Source organism: Calidris pugnax, unplaced genomic scaffold, assembly GCF_001431845.1.
Source record: "Calidris pugnax isolate Ruff unplaced genomic scaffold, ASM143184v1 scaffold317, whole genome shotgun sequence".
NCBI lineage: Eukaryota > Metazoa > Chordata > Aves > Charadriiformes > Scolopacidae > Calidris > Calidris pugnax.
This window is the reverse complement of record NW_015091111.1, coordinates 2,671,505-2,689,792: the sequence shown is the minus strand read 5'-3', so window position 1 is coordinate 2,689,792 and position 18,288 is coordinate 2,671,505. Positions and strand designations below refer to the sequence as shown.

General features: G+C 41.8%; 2 protein-coding genes across 7 annotated transcripts in view; one reads left to right on the top strand and one right to left on the bottom strand.

Annotated features, from left to right (window-relative positions):
- SLC26A1 (solute carrier family 26 (anion exchanger), member 1) overlaps nucleotides 1-11,096 on the top strand; it is a 38,341-nt gene extending 27,245 nt beyond the window's left edge. For all 4 annotated transcript variants that reach the window (XM_014958160.1, XM_014958158.1, XM_014958159.1 and 1 more), the window contains 2 exons: nucleotides 4,774-5,424; nucleotides 6,782-11,096. In XM_014958160.1, the coding sequence (XP_014813646.1) occupies nucleotides 4,780-5,424; nucleotides 6,782-8,302 (2,166 nt within the window). In that variant the 5' untranslated portion in view covers nucleotides 4,774-4,779 and the 3' untranslated portion in view covers nucleotides 8,303-11,096. The remainder of the gene's footprint in view (nucleotides 1-4,773; nucleotides 5,425-6,781) is intronic.
- The window catches only part of IDUA (iduronidase, alpha-L-), a 48,597-nt gene extending 30,715 nt beyond the window's left edge, over nucleotides 1-17,882 (bottom strand). For 2 of the 3 annotated variants that reach the window (XR_001413778.1, XM_014958163.1), the window contains exons 1-2: nucleotides 17,607-17,882; nucleotides 14,294-14,434 (exon numbers count right to left, since the gene is read on the bottom strand). Coding sequence is in view for 2 of the 3 variants with exons in the window: in XM_014958163.1 (XP_014813649.1) it covers nucleotides 14,294-14,434; nucleotides 17,607-17,728 (263 nt within the window). In the remaining variant the exon portion in view is untranslated. The remainder of the gene's footprint in view (nucleotides 1-14,293; nucleotides 14,435-17,606) is intronic. The other variant, XM_014958164.1, reaches the window with a different exon arrangement.
- Between the last annotated feature and the right edge of the window lie 406 nt (nucleotides 17,883-18,288).

Here is an 18,288-nt window from a genome sequence, read left to right as displayed (position 1 = left end):
ATATGCAACAAAAATACAACAAAACTTCAGATGATAAATACAAGACCGACTTTACCCTCGTTAGTTTTCAGCTGAATTTTCTTAGTTTGAACATAGGGAAAACTGCAAGCATCACTTGACTCAAACTATATAAAGGGCTCTATCCTAACTTACTTTTGCAATCACTATTTTAGCAAGAGTAAGAGATTCTCCTATAGACTTGTGATACACTGTCTGACTTCTGTCCGAAACGCAGCATTTAAGAGATCTCCTTAGCACAGAGAGGCAGGCTTATCCTGCCTTCTCCCTCTTGGGTTTTCTAGAGATACAGTTTGAGATTTTCTGATGGACAATCAGAGCGGGGAGACAAAGGGATGCATCAGAATGACATTTTTTTGGGTTGTGTTTTTTCACAAAGAAAAGCTCCTTCAGCCAGAATGGCTATATATGTACCAGCAGAAATTGCTTGCTAAGGAATCTGCAAAGAGAAATCCCACTGAACATGTTGAGACGAATGTTCCCTCTCCTGCAGAGAGATTTCTCAGGTCAGCAGCACAGTGAAAACAGAAGGTAGGCAGGACTAAGGCTGGTTGGAAAGTCAGCAGTTTGTTCAGCTTGAATGGTTCTTTGGTTTGTTTCTCTTTTTCACAAGATAAACTGAGTCACTGCATTTAACCTGAAAGAATAAGTGGTTCAGTGGTTCTGCTCATGCAGAAGAAAACCCCAAAAAGACCCAATGCTTTTTGCTTTTGCTTATACACGGTCAAGGGCAACTTGAAAAAACTTAACTGTGAAGATTCCAAACATCAAAATGCAATTAAAAATAACCATGACTAATTTTTGTTGTAATGATATGGATGATACAAATGTATATGAATGTGCACACAAGTAACTTTCCCTTGTATTAAACAGTTGAGAACATTCTGATGCCTAAGGCAAATGCAATGGATAGACATGTTCTATGCTATATGCTGCTTCATCCATACATCCCTGCTAAGAACAGCTCTTGCAGCAAGCAGTGGGAAGCCTTCACTTGAATAAAATGCAAACATTATGTTCTGTGAAGCTCTGGAGTGAGAGGGAGAGTGAAATAGGGGTTGTCCCTTTTCTTACAAACCACTTAGGCTGAGCTGAAAATGGGTCAGTTTGGCGAACCAGTAGAGGAATCTCTTTACTGACACCCCTGTGGCTCCCGAATATCACTTGAGCATCTCCATTGTGGAAGGATGGTGCTGTATCTCAGCGCTACAATCAGAAGATCAGAGTCCACTCACATGCACAGGATCTGCTCTCCACTCTCCTATCTTTGGAGATGCCAGGAGCATTGGAAGCTCCCAACTCTCTGCTAGGCTGCACAAATGTACACAGTATAGCACACAGCTGTGGTAGAATCCCATTTTCTTCAGGTGAAGCAACTGGGTTATTACTGAGCTATAGGTATCACAGCCTGAGAATTCTTGGATTACACAACTGAAAAATGTTTTGATAGTAACAAAGTCCCTTATATTATTTGGTGTGGCTTTACTATGTTCTAAAAGCAACAATTAAACTCTAAACATTAACAGTTTCTAGAAACCAGCAACATTTCTAGAAACCAGCTGAGTGTTTTACAGCTAGCATATTCATTTGACACGGATTCTGAAAATCCGTGCATAAATAGCAGCATAAATGGTTATTTACAGGAAGGAAAACCTTGTTTCCTGGATAAAAAAGAACTGAAGAAAATGACCTCCTGTCAGCATTTGCTGTGTTTTAACTTTAATGTATTTATTCCACCAGGAAGATTTTCTTGAGCTTTTGTCAAAAATGCATCAAAACTGCTGTAAAGATACATGCATTAACATTCTAGCTTTTTGTTGTTGTTGTTCTCTTTTACAAAAAGCTACTATTCTGATTATCCAGTAAGGCAATATAGCCAAGATATATTACTAAATTATCATTCATACACAAGATCTCTTAACAGATTTCCAGAGAAATTATATTCAAATAATCTTATGTATTAAAAACCATTATCATCCCTCAGAAAGCTGCACAAACAATGCATACATGCAAATTTTCATGTTGGGTTTTTTTTTTTTGCAAATACAAATTTACTTGCAAGTAAATTGTGTGAATTTAGAGAGAGGCAGACAGCAACTATGAATTAAATATATGAGCCTAGTGTACAGAAGCTGATGCAATCTTTTTATATAGTCTATCAAAAGCACTCATTGGATATTGAACTGCCCACTAGCTTTGAAGTAGGTAGAACAAGGGCACCGTATTTGTTTCTTGGCTGTCTAAATTCACTTGGCTGTAAGAAGCGGGTGGCATTTGAATAGCACTTACTGTCTTCATGCACAAGCCTCTTATTCTCCAACTAATTTAGGTAAGACAGGAAATGTTGGGTTTTTGCATTTTAAAAATTAGTGCCTATATTGTAGTTCCTAGCATTCTGTATTTGGTAAATTTTAATCATATGCACTTTAGTACTTCTCTTGGTGTTGTAACTTCTTTTATCTACTCTTTCACCTTTGCATTCTAACAAAGACTAGATCCAACCTATTTTCTGTCCAAGCAGATCTTGCCTAGCATAACCACACAGTAGAGTCTAAAGAAATTTGGCATTACTGATAAAAAATAGCTATCAAACTTTCTAAATAATTACATTAAATTGTAATTACTTTTCCTTTACGATGGAAATAAATGTTACTTACAAAGAAACTTAGTGGAAACTTAGTGGAGAAATGCAGTGGGAGCTAAAAGCTATTTCATGTAATTGGGATGGATAGAAATCTACTGTTTTTTTAAAAATATATTTAGACAATTATGCAGGTCATTTTCAACTTGGACAATCAATCTGCACATCTCTAACAAGAATCTCTTTTCTGCCTTTTACCAAATTATGAATTACCTATCTGTAACATTTAAACATCCTGTTTCTAGTTGTAGTTAAACTTTGTATGGCCTTAGAAATCACACTGTGCCATTTAAAATAATACCTAGGAACCTGTTTAAGACTGTTTTGCACTAGTTACAGATACATATCTTCATATTGTTTTTAATTTGTTGGCAAAACATATTTGTTAAAATCTTGAAAAAAAATTCTAAGCAGGATACACAGAAGACATTATAATAAGCCACTCTATTTGGAGTGCTACAGATTGAAAGCTTACAGGCTGTTGGTAATCTATGCTTTTGCTTATCTATTATGCTTCCAGTCGGACTCATAAGCCCTTCTTTTATCTCAACTTGGAAGTCTGTATGTATATAACTGGGTGTTATCAAACATTAACAAATCAAAATACTCTTCTTTCAAAAGACTATTCTGTCTTTAGAGTCCAGAGTTACTATTAACTGTTAAAATCGTTAACCAACTAACAGAATACTGCGCCAGTGAGCACACTTTAGCTTTAGGAAACTGATGGGTATGGCTTCTGTCTCTACATACTGAAGGAGGAAAAAAAAGAGCTTTTACTTGCAAGTGAAGACAAGCTTTGACAATATGTTGCCATGTCACACCTGACACAAAAAGGCAGATATCCTGGCTGTTTACGACATTGGGAGGGACTGGGCTTGAGTCCTCTTTCCTAGAGATTCTGCATATTGTAGTACTAGCACATACTCTCTTCTTCTAGGCCAATATGAATAATTTCTTATCTCCCAGTACTTCTATACAGGCATCCATTCTTTTCTCTGCAAACCAGGAGACAAATTTGCCTCTTGGCATAGTCTGTTTGGTATTTTCCACCTTTAAGATAGATCATATGTATGTTATACTGTTTTGCCTCTCAGTCATGTCCTCATCTACTCCCAAACAATTTATGAATGCACTAAGCTAATTTCAACTAATTTCTAACAATTTAGTAAAAATGCAGAGGATCAGTTTGGTGAAAACAGTTGTGTTCATAGATGCAAGAGACACAAAAAGCACCTCCATATGGAGAATACAAATCTTCCCTGTCTTTATGTATCAGAAAACTGACATGCAGGAGAACCATAGGAAACTCCACTGTGTGTGTTCTGCTGCCCACAAAATTGCATCTTATTCCTTGGAGAGAAAAGCTAGACTAACTATGGGTTTAAACCTGAAAATACTAACATGTAGCACTCTTTTGAGATGGTAAGAGATTCCATCAGGGTTCATGGTCCATATGTTGTGGTATTTGTGAGGAGATGCTTATTAACTAATTGAAGTTTCATATCAAAACAATCTACAATTCAACAGGTTCATCTTATGTAGCAGCTTCTAAAAGTCCATCAATGGTCTGTGTACAAATTTTTGCATAAGACTGAACTGTTGCTCTCCAAAAAACTCTGCTTTACAGCTTCTACTAGTAGGATTTTTTTCCTGTGCATTGAAGACAGCTGCAGTGACATATCAATATACCACATGTGAGTTCCACATCAATGACTACAAGATGCATTATTAGAAGGACCATAGCCTACCTCACTAGTATATGTTTATTTCACACCATCAAGTGCTGCCTCTGATCATAGAGACCTCTATTATGGAGCATTTGGAAAAGCTGATGGAAATATTTGTTGTACAAAGAAATGACTAATTCAACTCCATTTTTCCTTAGTAAAATAAACTGGATTCAATTGAATATACTCTCAAATGTCTAAAAGAAAGGGCTCAATCTGCAGATTTATTTCTTAGTGTTATGTGTCACTGAAGCCTTGTGGTGGTGTTCTTGTTGGGATGATGCTTCCTTAAAAGCACAATCAAGTGACAAACTTTTAACATTAAGCATCTGTGCTCAAAAAAATCTCATGAACTGCAACCTCAAGGCTTTTTTCTTCACATTGCAGGAACACATGCATGAAGTAAACACTGGGACAATGGAAAGACCACTTGAGGCTATCAGGATGGAAAATAGCACCTCTTCCTGCTTTGCCATGGAAAGAAAGACTCGAGTCAAGATTAATAGGAAAGAAGTCATGTTAGCTAAGCTGAGGAAAAGCTGCTCCTGTACCCCAAAGAAGCTGAAGAACTTTGTCATGAACTTCTTTCCTGTTTTACGATGGCTTCCTAAGTACAATTGCAAAGAGTATATTTGGGGTGATGTTATGTCTGGGTTAGTAATTGGGATCATTTTGGTGCCTCAAGCAATAGCATACTCATTGCTGGCAGGTCTGAAGCCCATTTATAGTCTTTACACATCATTCTTTGCCAATATCATCTATTTCTTAATGGGCACATCCCGCCATGTCTCAGTTGGCATTTTCAGCCTGATAAGCTTAATGGTAGGACAAGTTGTGGACCGAGAACTTCTCTTGGCTGGGTTTGACTTGAATGATGATGTTCCACCAGCCTTAGGTGATGGCTCTCTGCAGAATGACAGTCAGTCCAACGCAACTGCCTTCAACCTTACAATTGCAGGGATGAATGCTGAGTGTGGGAAAGAATGCTATGCTATTGGAATTGCTACAGCCTTGACATTTGTGGCTGGAGTGTATCAGGTAAGTGGTTGCTGACATCCAGAGGCATGGTATGAAGTTTCTAAAACTTTTTTGCATGACATAAGCTTTGGTTTGAGTGTCTTTCAATGAGAGATACAGTATCAGTTCATTTGAATGACCTTGGACTATCTTCTCCAGGAAGCCTAACTGCAGGCAACTCAGAGAAAGCATGAGGTAGGCAGTTTTCTTAGCTACTAGCAAGCACAGGTAAAGCAAGTCTTCTGCAAGACCATTAACATTGTGTTGATACTCTACTGCCTGTTGGCCTTGCAGCTTTCATGGGATCATAAACCCTTTGGCCTTACCATGAGGGAAATTTCCAAATAGCTGTCCACTTCCACAATGAAGACATAATTCTGTTTCACTAGGTATTTTAACAAAAGTGCAGACCCACTCACCTACTTCTACACAGGTTCAGAATGTGCTGCTCAGTGTTTTGCTAGTGGATACTATGTTGTACCAAACTGCTATCCAAAGGTAATTCAGAAGCAGAAAGGACAAGAGGGGAAATAGATTGACTAAGCTACTTTTCAGGCAATGGGTGTGCTGGACTCTTTGAGACTTACCACCGTACTGCCCGACACAAGGATATGAAGAGAACACAGGAAGAAGCACAATGAACTTACCTACCTATTAATCATATAAAGAGATGAAATAAGAAAGAGCTAGCTATCTTCCTATTTACCAAAAAATTTCAGGCCACGTTTATGAACAACAAAATGCCCTTGTGAAGCTGTATTTTCCAAAGCCATCAAAGGAAGGAAAAGCAACAGTTAAAGACACTATTTTGGGATCTGGGAAAGTTTGGGAGCTCTTCTGCCACTTCTGACCTTAGGCATGCTACAAAGGCTGTCTTTGCTCCACTTCCCCTTCTGTTCACAGGGCTAAAGTTAAAAGCTGTTTAATATAAGAGCACTGCTAAAGTAGGGATCCTAGTTGTGGTCTTTCAAGTTGTATTTATAGAGCAATGGCCGTATGTTTTAACTTTATTCACTTTAAGACAGGAAAAAAGAAAATTGGTTTTGGAATAGCAGAAGATTTTTTGGGTCTACTGCTCTTTTGCATGGGAAATAAAATTCAGACAAGCCACTTCAGTGGAGTCACTTGATAATAATGTTTGATTGAGTCTGTCTCAAACTTCCCATTCACCTTGTGGGTTTGTAGTATTCCACTACAGTGAAAGGAATCACATTTTTTAAAAGCAGACTGGAAACATCAAAGGATAATTCTTGTTTTAAGATTCAAATAGCCAAATACTATTGTCTTCCAGCTAGTTTTCGCCCATCTCTACTTAATTATTTGCAGCACCATTTAAGACTTATCTTTATTTCTTTTTTTTTTGTCTGTGTCTCCTCAGGTTCTAATGGGAATCTTTCGTCTGGGTTTCGTATCTATGTACCTATCTGAGTCTGTACTAGATGGCTTTGCAACTGGTGCTTCCTTAACCATTTTAACAGCTCAAGTGAAGTATCTGATCGGAATAAAAATCCCACGTAGTCAAGGGCATGGGATGCTTGTTATTACCTGGATTAACATTTTCCGGAACATTTCTCAGGCTAACCTTTGTGATGTCATCACAAGTGCAATTTGTATTGTGGTGCTGGTCACTGCTAAGGAACTTGCAGATCGGTATAAGCATAAGCTGAAATTTCCTCTTCCCACAGAGCTGGTAGTTATTGTTGTGGCAACACTGGTGTCACACTATGGGAAGTTAAATGAAGTGTATGCATCCAGTGTTTCTGGAGCTATTCCAACAGGATTTGTTCCCCCCAAGGTACCACGTTTCAACTTAATGCTCCGAGTTGCTGTAGATGCTTTGCCTCTTGCTATAGTCAGCTTTGTCTTCACTGTATCCCTTTCTGAAATGTGTGCAAAGAAATACGCTTACACCATCCGAGCCAATCAGGAAATGTTTGCTGTGGGGTTCTGCAACATCATTCCTTCTTTCTTCCACTCTTTTGCAACCAGTGCAGCTCTGGCAAAAACACTCGTCAAGACATCTACAGGCTGCCAGACTCAAGTCTCTGGAGTAATTAGTGCAATGGTGGTTTTGTTGGTGCTGCTTTTCTTGGCACCTCTCTTCTACTCCTTGCAGAAGTGTGTCCTGGCTTGTATCATCATTGTCAGCCTCCGAGGAGCCCTAAGGAAGTTCCGCGATGTGCCAGCACGGTACCATGTGAATAAGGTGGACACACTTGTTTGGGTTGTTACCATGTCTGCCTCTGCCTTGATCAGCACAGAAATAGGGCTGCTGGTTGGCATCGTTTTCTCCATGTTATGCATCATAGTTCAGACACAGCGGCCACGGACAGCCCTGCTTGGCCAGATCCAAGACACCAGCTTTTATGAGGATGACTCAGAATATGAAAATCTTTCTTCTGTTCCAAAGGTCAAAATATTCCGTTTTGAGGCCCCACTTTACTATGCAAATAGGAACTATTTCCTAAAGTCTCTGTACAGATTGACTAATTTAGATCCTAACCTAGAAGCTGCTAGAAGGAAGAAATATGAGAAGAAGGAAAAGCAGCATCTCAAAAAAGGAGATCACAGAACTGTTAATGGACTGGACATTGGAGAAACCACTCTGCAGCTAGTTCCTAAGCAAATTGATTTCCAAGCCCTTGTTGTAGATTGCTCTTCCATCTCATTTTTGGACACCACTGGAGTTAATACTCTAATGGAAATCCTGAAAGACTACAAAGACTTAAACATTTCTGTTCTCCTGGCTTGCTGCAATCCCTCGGTAATAGACTCTCTGAAAAGAGGAGGTTACTTTGGGAAAGATTTTGGAAGTATGCAGGAAATGCTCTTCTACAGTATACATAACGCTGTGCAGTTTGCAAAAGACCGGAAGCTTCCACCAGATTGCTCAGTTTAATCCTGTGTCTTCCTTACAATTCATTACAAAAGTGATAAATGGGGAGGGGCAGTTTGCAATAATTAAATTATCAGACACACTGTTGGCTGTGTACAGCAATGGGCCTACGAGCCATTCTCCCCTGAAGAGCTCTGCTGTTGTCAGACACCACACAGAACAGCCCAGCCACTGGCAGTCCAGGACCAGGATGGACCAGGCTGCATTATTACTTGCACCTTCACTTCAAAATGCAGGTGATGTGCACTAGGGCAGTTTAGGATTGACTTTCCCCTTGTGCCATGATCATGTGTGACCCAATATATACATCATAAAACTGTTGTGCTGGCAGGTCTGCCAATGTCAGTTGACCCTCTCACTGGTTTAATGGCTGGTTTGTTTTAAGAGGGCAAAGCTGTCTCCATGAAAATGCAATCAATTAGCATCTTGGATATACAATGGTTTCAATTCTGGCACTGCCCCTTCCATCAGGCAGAACCACCTGACCGGTGTTCTCTGATGCAACCAAATGCTAACGAAACTTTACAGTAGCATAACTGGGCCAAGTAAAGGCAGTAATGCTTTGTAAGTTCCCCATATGCTTTGTAAATCCCCATATGCTGGAAAAATTCCACCACTGCTTGTACATACTACAGATGTTTGGCGTTTTTTGGTTTTTTTCCCCCCTTGTCATATTATTCTTTGATTTAAGGTCCACTAAACTATGTTTTCCAGGTCTGGGTTAACTACTGTAAAAATTTGCATTAACTGCTGTTAATTCTGCTTGGTGTCAAATGATACTGCCAGAGTCAGTTTCATGTTCTCACTTTACAAATAAGGATAGATTTATATTTTGATTGTAACACAGTATCCACTGTATTGGCAGAATATCCTCCCTCATACTCCAGCTTATAATTACCTGCATGAAAGGTAAGAGAGCTGCCCTATCTTTCTCTCCTTCATTCATGGCTGGGTCACACACAGCATCAACCATGGAAGGAAATTCTATCACAGCTGTGCCTCTTACAATTAGCAGCCTCTAGAAATAGGTTTCATGTATGCAGAAGCCATTTCTCTGCTGTGCCATTTAAAAAAGTAAACATCAGGTCAACACATCATACGACTTGCTTATTTCAAATTTTCAGGTCACTGAATGAAAGAACACTCAAACTGAGGTTCTCCAGGTGCCCCAGAGCCTGTCTGGCTCTCAAGAACAAGTATTTTGTTAATGGAAAAGCAGTGCATTCTCAAAAAATAATAATAAAAAAAAAGTCTTCACAGGGATTGAGAATAATACAATATTAGGTAAGTGATTCAGTGCTGACATTTTCATGCACTCATTATAAAAAAGCCTATCAGCCGCACACTGTTAGTGCTGCCAGAGCAGTAAAACCTGACAGAAATGTCTGTGAAGAGATGAAAGGATTGACTACTGGCAGCAGTTCCTTCCACAAACAATTTGATTATATTATTAATTAAATTACTGACTTGGTATGCCTGGCTTCTTTCTGACATAAAAGCAAAAGGGGAGAGCCCAAGGACAAACTACTGTTTTGTGTCTGCTTTTGTTTGTGACCATTCTTTCATCAGGCAATATCTCCTGCCAGGGCCTAGCATGAGGAAGTGGGTTTACAGGAGTTACTGCCAGACAATATCAATATAGATACTCTTAGGCTGTTGTGCCAAAGCAAGCTGTCATTGGAAGTCAAACAAAATTGTTTCAGCACAAAAGAACATATATCCTAGCAATCTAGGCTTCTTTTATCTTTACAGGCCAAGCCACCAGCCTAGAACATAAAGGAAAAAATTCAAAAATACCCTTAATCTAGATTAATCTCATTTTAAGACAGAAATAAAGAGACACTCCAATGGAAGGTGTATCCTTGCAACAGTCTCTGGAGAAAAATGAAGAGAGGCTGCCCTTCTTTTATCCAGCAGGCTGAGATATTAAGTCAGAAGTCTCTTTTTCATCGTATTTATTGTAAGAATGGCACCAAAGTTTCAGCAAAGAAACTTGGCTATGCATGAGAAGGTTGTAAGTTTTATGACTTTTAATAGGATGAAACTACTGACCAGAATAAATCATAACAATTTTCTGTTGACAGAGCTGGCTCACAATCAAGTTGCTGTGTTGGACAATGTCAAACACAGCAGGGAAACAGCTTTCAGTGTTCTGATGTGGGAGTGATGATGTTGGAAGACTGTAAATCATTTTCAAGCAGTATGTAAAAGGTAACTAAAAAAAGCAAGCCTTTTCCTGGAAGGTTTATGTTTGCTATACTGCATTATACCAAGATCAAGGGTATGAAGGCTGAAAATGTTAAAAACTGCTGATTGTCTTCTCTCCCATTCTACCAGGAAATAGGTACTGTGACTTGGAGAAGAGTTGGGGATAAACTTGTAATTCCAAGTAGGTTAATACTAATGTTGAAATAAAATCATTATATGCCTTTTAGGAAATGTTATATTCATCATGTAGATTGACTATATTTTTGTCCACTGTGGTGCCTTGTATATATCATGTATCCAATAAACTTTAGTACTGCTACATAATAGGAAAGGGTTCTTGCAGGCTGTGTGGGTCCCATGGAGCTTGGCAAAGAGGTGGGAATCTTCACCTCAAACTCTCCTGTTGACCCATGCAGCATGGTCAGAATGTGGGGTCTTGGTGTCAAAATTGATGTGTTTATTGGCACTGGTAACTAACAACCAGGGAACTGTCCAGTCCATGAAAAACATATTGGGTTCCCCCATAACCACCAATGTTCCTGTGTCACATGACCTCGAGAAAAATGTGTGCTTTTTGTTGGAAAATAAAACTAGCAGTTTTTTGAAAACACTTTGCCTCGTGGATATCCTTTCATGGGTGGCAAAAGAACAGGATAACTTGGAATACGGAAAAAGATAAGAGGTGGGCTTGCTGTCCTAGAAAATGGTTAAAAATACAGGGATGCACTCGGCACCAGTGGTTTAGAAGACATCATGAGAAAGATCATTACAAAAGTTAAAAGGGGAAGGTGGCAGTCTTTTATTTGAGCAAATCTGCTTCTTCAGAGGAACATTTATGGCACCTTTGTACAGATGGCACAACTCTGTGGAAAAGCAATGCCTGTATCTGTTACCCTTCCACAGTGGTGGTATCTCCTAGTCCTCTGTTTTCTGTAAGTGCTTTTCTTCAGTCAAGTACCTACCACCACCTTCCAAAAAGTCTTCTCTACTCACCACCCCCATGACCTAACGTAGTTTTGCTGTTATGGTGATCTCACTCAAAACAGCTTTACTTTCTTCTGGAAATCACTGGTTCAGGAAGAGAACTGCAAATGCATAGAATTTAGCATCAGCACTGAACTCCTCCTGTTGAGACTTGCATTTTTGTCCCTGTTGCTTCTTTCAATTCCAGTGTTTGTCTGGAGGCTCCAGGCTCTCTTCCTTCCCAAACCATTGCTGCCACTCAGTCCACTAGTTGTCCTTTCACAACTTAAATGTCTTCTTGTCTCAGACAAATGCACATTTTTGCAAAATGAAAAGGTTTAGCTTGGTTCTAAACCATGGCGAAGTTTCTAATTTCTACATGTCAAAGCTGGGCTTAATATTGAGGCTAGTGGGTTAGAATCCTACCCTTGAGCCACTACAGCTTTTCTGGGGCTTCTTGCTCAACTGCTAAGTTTCCATGCTCCTAGAATTTTGATAGTCTCAAGGACCGTGTTCCACTTTGAAGGACTCAGTGGCCTCACTCCCTACAAAGGCCGAGCAGAATCAATGACAGACACATTACCTTCTCTCAATCATTTGTAAAACCAAATCAAACATGTGGCAGAGCTGGCAGGCCACTAGGAGGGATTTTTGCCTCTGCCTGCAGATGTGGCTAGCTTCTTTTTGAAGGTACTCACTGATTTTTCTGTCAGTCAGTTGGTTACAGAAACCTCAAAGACCCAAGCCATCTCTCAGGAGAAACCTCTGAGGTCTAAGACCGGCACTCCAGTGGTGGTGAGCAGTGACAGTTGTCCTTGTCCCTGTTGAAGCTGGGTGACTGCAAGAGTGAGTACAAAACCCATAGCCCAGTAAGAGAGGGAGGCATAGCACAGGAAAGGGTGTTTACTGGGAAACTTCCACAGGGAAAGATGGGAGGGAGGAGTTGTGTTCCCTGCTATATTCACAGGTGGACTAATATACAGAGGCCGCTCTGGGGTACAAGTGCAATACTAATCTGTGTGCAGGACCTCCTCTGAACACCTTCCCAAATAAACCTACATACACAAGCACACCCTAATACCTAGGGAAAAAACAACTCCTGTTCCTACTCTGAAACCTCACATCCCATTTCCAGAGTCTGAGCTCTCCTTCTCCTTGTTGCTTTCCCAAACCTACAACTGGTAAATTCCCATCCTCCTGTGTCTGGGACAGCAGATGCAGTAACGATGTAGATTGTAAATATGCTCTGCTCAGCAACAGCCTGAGCCAGGCAGAACTTTAAGAGCTACCACACCTTTTGATGGCCTTTTATTGGTTTGTCTTTCCTCACAGACCAATCACTCCTGTTCAAGGAATCTGCATTTGCATCTTACCACTAGGCATATTGGTATAAGTGTGTTTAAGCTGAGTTAAATGGGACTTGAAAAATAAGGAATTCCAACTTTGTCCTCCTAAAAGTCTGAAATGTATTTCCCTAGAACTAGAAATGCTATTATGTATAGGAATCCTCTTGGAAGAAGGTATCAACTGGTATTAACTAGAGTCACCTTGTTTTAGTAGTCACTACATGCCACTCAGTAAATGCAGCACACAGGTGGGTTCAGGATGCAAAAAGAAACTCCTAAGTGGAAGGAAGACAAAAGTAGTAACAAAATAGTGGCAGCTTTCATTTGTACCTCTCACTAAGTCAGACTTGTTTTAATCTTTGTGAGACTTATTTTTGCTGTATTATATCTCCTAAATTAAAGGACAGAAAAGTAAGCCATCTTTCTAGTCTCTCAGCATTGTTCTTAAAACGGCTAATGGTTAGCAAAGCACATATCAGGATGGGTGAGAAAATCTTGTTTGAGACAGTATGGCCGCCTGAAATGCTTTGGTAAGAAATAGACTGAATTTATGCCTATCACCCTATTCCAACCCATTCCTAGCTTTCATTAAAGATCTATCTAACTTGGAAAGGGAGCGTTAACACCGTGACCTGAATACTAAAAGCAGACCTACAGCCAGGGGCAGCCCTAGGTACGTGTGGACAGCTGGGATGTGGACAGGAACCAAACTGTCAAAGTCTGGCTTCTCTCAGCAGCTCTTCTCAGTACTGAGTAGTTGCTGGTGTTACTGCACTAAGATAAAACTCTGCTGGACTTGAAGGAACAGCAGTGATAACACCCAGTATGACTCTTGAAAACAGCTGGAATGACTGTTGCCTGAAACCCAGCTGAGAGCTCCCTCTGTAACACTGGGCATAGATGCCCTGATTGCAAAGCAGAACTCCTCCTTGCTTAAGGAACGACTGAAGACTCCTCTAGAGTTCTCTTTTCATGGTTGTGCCAAGCAGTATTTTAGAAAGGATGTACCAAGTTTAAAAAAGTTGCACTAGAACCTTGTACATGCAATGGTCCACAAAACCCATTTCTGCTAGCTTGAGGCCTCTCTAGAGGTCATGGTACATGGGAATCAAGATGCTGAGGCCTGGATATGGCAGCAGGGGAGATGTGGAATAACTGTAGCATATGAACTGAGATGGTCTTGGTAAAACTTGACCAGCACACCCACAAGACTCTTCAGATGAAAGGAAACCTTAAACTGCTCCTTAACCTGTTGTTAGGCTGTAACACATGCAGGTTAGCACCATCGTTCTCAACATAAGCTCTCTGTTTCTTAATCTCATACACCCCCAAGTTGATTCCCCTCCCTTGGCACTTACCTGACTTCCAAGGAAATAAAAAAAAAGGTTGCAATTATACTAAAATATCAAAGTGAGCACCTGTTTGACACTTTAATGTGTCACATTTTTCTGGATTTTGACTTGAGGTGTTTGCTTACCTGAGAGCAACCAATTCCAGTAACCAGTGAATTCGAACTTGTTCAATGCCACCATGTGGAACAGAAGAAATATAGGCTAGATTCATCTCTTGGTCTTTGCTCAGGTCAAATAGGTCAGCACGGTTGTGAGGTAAAGGAGGGCTTCAGGAAAGGAGGGACAGAAAAGAAACAACACATTGCAACATTAACTGGCAGCTCCACTGGGTATCTGAAGATCACTATGCAAAGTCCCCATACCACCTCCAAGATCCTCCCCAGCATGACGAGCACTGTCATGAGTGACAGTGAGATGAAAGCAAAATGGAGTTGTGGGTTATCTGGGGCTAACGGGCTACACATGTAGTCTGGGAAAGCAGAACACAACTTGGGTGCATCTCACAGCCATGCTCAGAGGAAAGGATTACACGCAGTCATTGCTGCACAGACAGCAACCTCAGGCAGCACTGGCCTGAAGAAGAGGAGATGACACTGGCAGTCATCTTGTCTCTGGGTAACTAATCGTAAGGGAACTCAGTATCTTTTAGGCTTTGCAGTGGAAGTCAGACTTGCTGAGGTCTCTACTAAGACAAATATGGGTTTGGTCTTCCTACTGATGTCCATGCAATGACACCAATTCCTGCTCTGCTGTGGAATCTACACTTGTTAGAAGCAAAATTACACCCTCAGAGCCTCCACATTCTTCAGCCATGTTCAGCTAACCACTAAGCATAAGGAAGCACAGGAGTATGAGGCTTGAGGTTTTTATGTTTGATACTGCAAGCAGTTTAACCTGCTCACGGCTATACAGCAATGATAATGGCGTCAGTGTCTACTTATTCCACTGAAATTAGCATAACACTCAGGCAAATTTCTTCTGCCTCTATCTCTGCAGTTAAATATCTGCAAGATGGAGGAAGATCTCACCCCTACCCTCCACAAGTCAAAAACTTAGCACAGGATTTGGGCATCCTTATAGACTTTCATTAAGCCTCCCTGCCAGGAGGCAATGTGCAAATCCTGAGTTTTACAGCATTTGTATTACAAGAAAGATAAACCATCATTGTCCCAAAGGTTTGGTAAAATATTTCCACATCTCTTCGTGTTGCAATGAGAGATGACTTGCACTCTAACTACAGACTATATATTAATTGCATAAGCAAAAAACTAATATAGTTTATGCTTTGCCTACTGTGATCCATCTTCTCTGGTGGGTGGATCAGCTGTGTGCTGACCATAACTATGCTAGGAAGAGTCACGCTGTCATCCTCTCCTCCTCTGTACCCCTCCAAATACTCATCCCACCTCCAAGGATGCAACTGAATGAACCTGCTACTGTGCCATCTGCGCACAATGGGGGAAAAGCCTAACCCAACTTGGACAAGAACTTGATGCAACTTTTGTCTTAGCTAAGACACTGCCTATCTAATCCCCTGCATCCTTATCTGAAAGTGCAAGTCTCAACACAAATTACATCCTTGTAGCTTCATACATATCTGCTAGCACATGTGAGCCCCTCTTTGCCACTTCACCAGTATACAAGGCACTTAAAAATCATCTCCCTGAGGTTCCTTCAAGTCACACAAGTGAGACTAAGAAGTTACAAATTCCACTTTTACTGAAAATTTATCAGTGATTTGGGTCCTTTTAATTGTTCCAGTGAATAATGTTCACTGTCGTTTTTTGAAGGAGTGATTTACTACTGCTCTGAGATTCAAACCAACTTCAGTTCAAGCGCTGGCAAAGATGGAAGTCAAGGCATAAAGCATGCACATATTTTTATTTAGTCCATGCTTTGTAAACACTCTGAAATTCACATTCTGCTAGAGAGAAGTCTAGCAGAAACCATCATGAGCTCCAAAAGAAAGCTGGTGCAACAGTGGGTTTTGTTAGTATCAGTATCTGTCTTTTCCTGTTCTGAGTGGAAAGTGCCCATCCAAGAGAACATCAAGCCTTGCAGTCTCCCAGGCTTTATGTACTGCTGATTTGCCCAACTGTCTGAAACCATGAAGAAACTTTAAGAACTGGAACTCAGTTCTGTCACAGTGTGAGCTTTCAAGGGAGCTGGGATCCTATAGCTGCAGCAATACCAGTGTTGGCCAGGTGTTATAACTGAACAGCTGCTGATACATGGAGCCTCTACCTCTGCTGCTGCTGCTCTGCCTTCCCCCACATGCTTTTCATGGTCACAGCTTTCCAAAGTTTCTTTCATACAATTAAAATCATGGGCATTTTTTAGACTGTAGTTTAAATGGGCAAAACATACCGTTTTTTAAGGAAGTTTTTCATTAATGTTTCCTAACACCACAAACAAAAATTAAAAAATGAAACAGCAAAGGAAAAAAATATCTAGAAAGCCCAAACATCTCTCTTCATCAGAATGTGTTTTAGGTCCTGTTCTGTTTTCCCACTGACATGGAAAACCAGTGGAAAATTGTTCAAGTCTTGTCTTAGACTGCCTTTAAGCATTACACAAAAAAAGTGCACAAATCACTTTTTGTCCAAAGCACACCCTGCTGATTCCATCCCTGTTGCGTATCTTTTTCCTACAAGTGTAATTTAATCCACTGTACACCTAAATGAAGGAGGTCATAATCAGTTTAGAGTAAAATACAAACATGCCTGAGGAAGATACCCTGTCCTGCTTTTGAGCCTGCTAGAAGCCTTCACTTATCTCACAAAATTTGAAGTCTGTTCAATCCCCTTTAGCTCAGCAAGACTAGGCTTTCTCTGAGAACCATAGCACTAGCAGGATAAGAAGCCATGGAGCTAGGATTTCTGTGCTAAGATGTTCTTGTGTGCTGTGCTCCCACCCAGCCCCCTGACTTAGATCAACCAGGCTCGCTGGCTGCATCAGGAAAACAGTGCATGTTGAAAGCGTCTGGCAAGAAGGAGCAAACTCCTAGAACTAAGAGGCAGGGAAGCTTTGCCTAGGCCCATTTAGGGGCTGCGACAAGGGAAACACTGAAAAGGAAAGGGAAGGAGTTCTAAGCATCACCATCTGTGCTGTGCTGGGGAAGAGGAAGAACATTCACATGTTCGAGGACCCTGGAGGCAAGCCGGAGAGAGGATGTGGACTGGCCCTGTCTTGTGATCCACTTTGTTCTCATTAACCAGCCACGTCCCACCACCAGCTCCATGCAAGTAACACGCAACAGGCCGAGGAGCAAAGGGCAGCGAGGTGTCGCGCCCCCTAATCCCACCGCAGAGGGCCCGGAAAGGCCTAGGTTCCTCCAGGAAGGGCTTCCTCACACCCTGGGGATCCTCTCCCTGAGGAGAGCCCGAGGCGGCCGGCTCCCACACTGGCTGCTCCGGCCGCAGGCCCCTGCACGCTTACCAGAAGCCAGTGCTCCTCCAGAAGTGCTCCAGGGGACGCTCGGCCCGCCCGACGTCCACCTCCACCAGGCAGGCGGCCGAGCCCGCGCCCAGCTGCAGAGCCAGCCAGAGCAGCGGCCCCATGGCGGTCCGGGGGGAGCCGGGCCCCGCCCAGCCCTACCGGCGCCCGGTAACGACGCGCCTCAGACGCGACGCCGCGGTGGGTGGCGGCGCCCTCCCCTGAGGGCTCCCGCCGGGCCTGTTGAGGCCGAGCGTGTGTAGGCCGCTTGAGGAAGGCCGGGCGTGCTGTCCGTGCCGTTGCGTTTCCCTGACAGACCGCATGAGGGAGGTGTAGCTGCGTCCCGGCGCTGGCAAACCCGTCGGAAGGAGGTGGTGGTGGGTGGCGGCGGGAATAGCCTTTCCCTCAAGAACATCTTAGCACAACCGAGAGCACGTCCTGGTTTTCGGTCTGAGCGCTTTTATTGATCTCCATACAGCAAGAAAAGCTTGACATGCAGGCCAAGAAATCAATCGACAGAAAGCGTCTCCCTTATGAGGAGAGGCTGAAAGAGCTGGGACTCTTTAGTCTGGAGAAGAGAAGGCTGAGGGGAGACCTTATCAATGCCTACGAGTATCTCAAGGGCGGGCTGAGGGAGGAGGGAACCAGACTCTTTTCAGTAGTTGCCAGTGAGAGGACAAGGGGC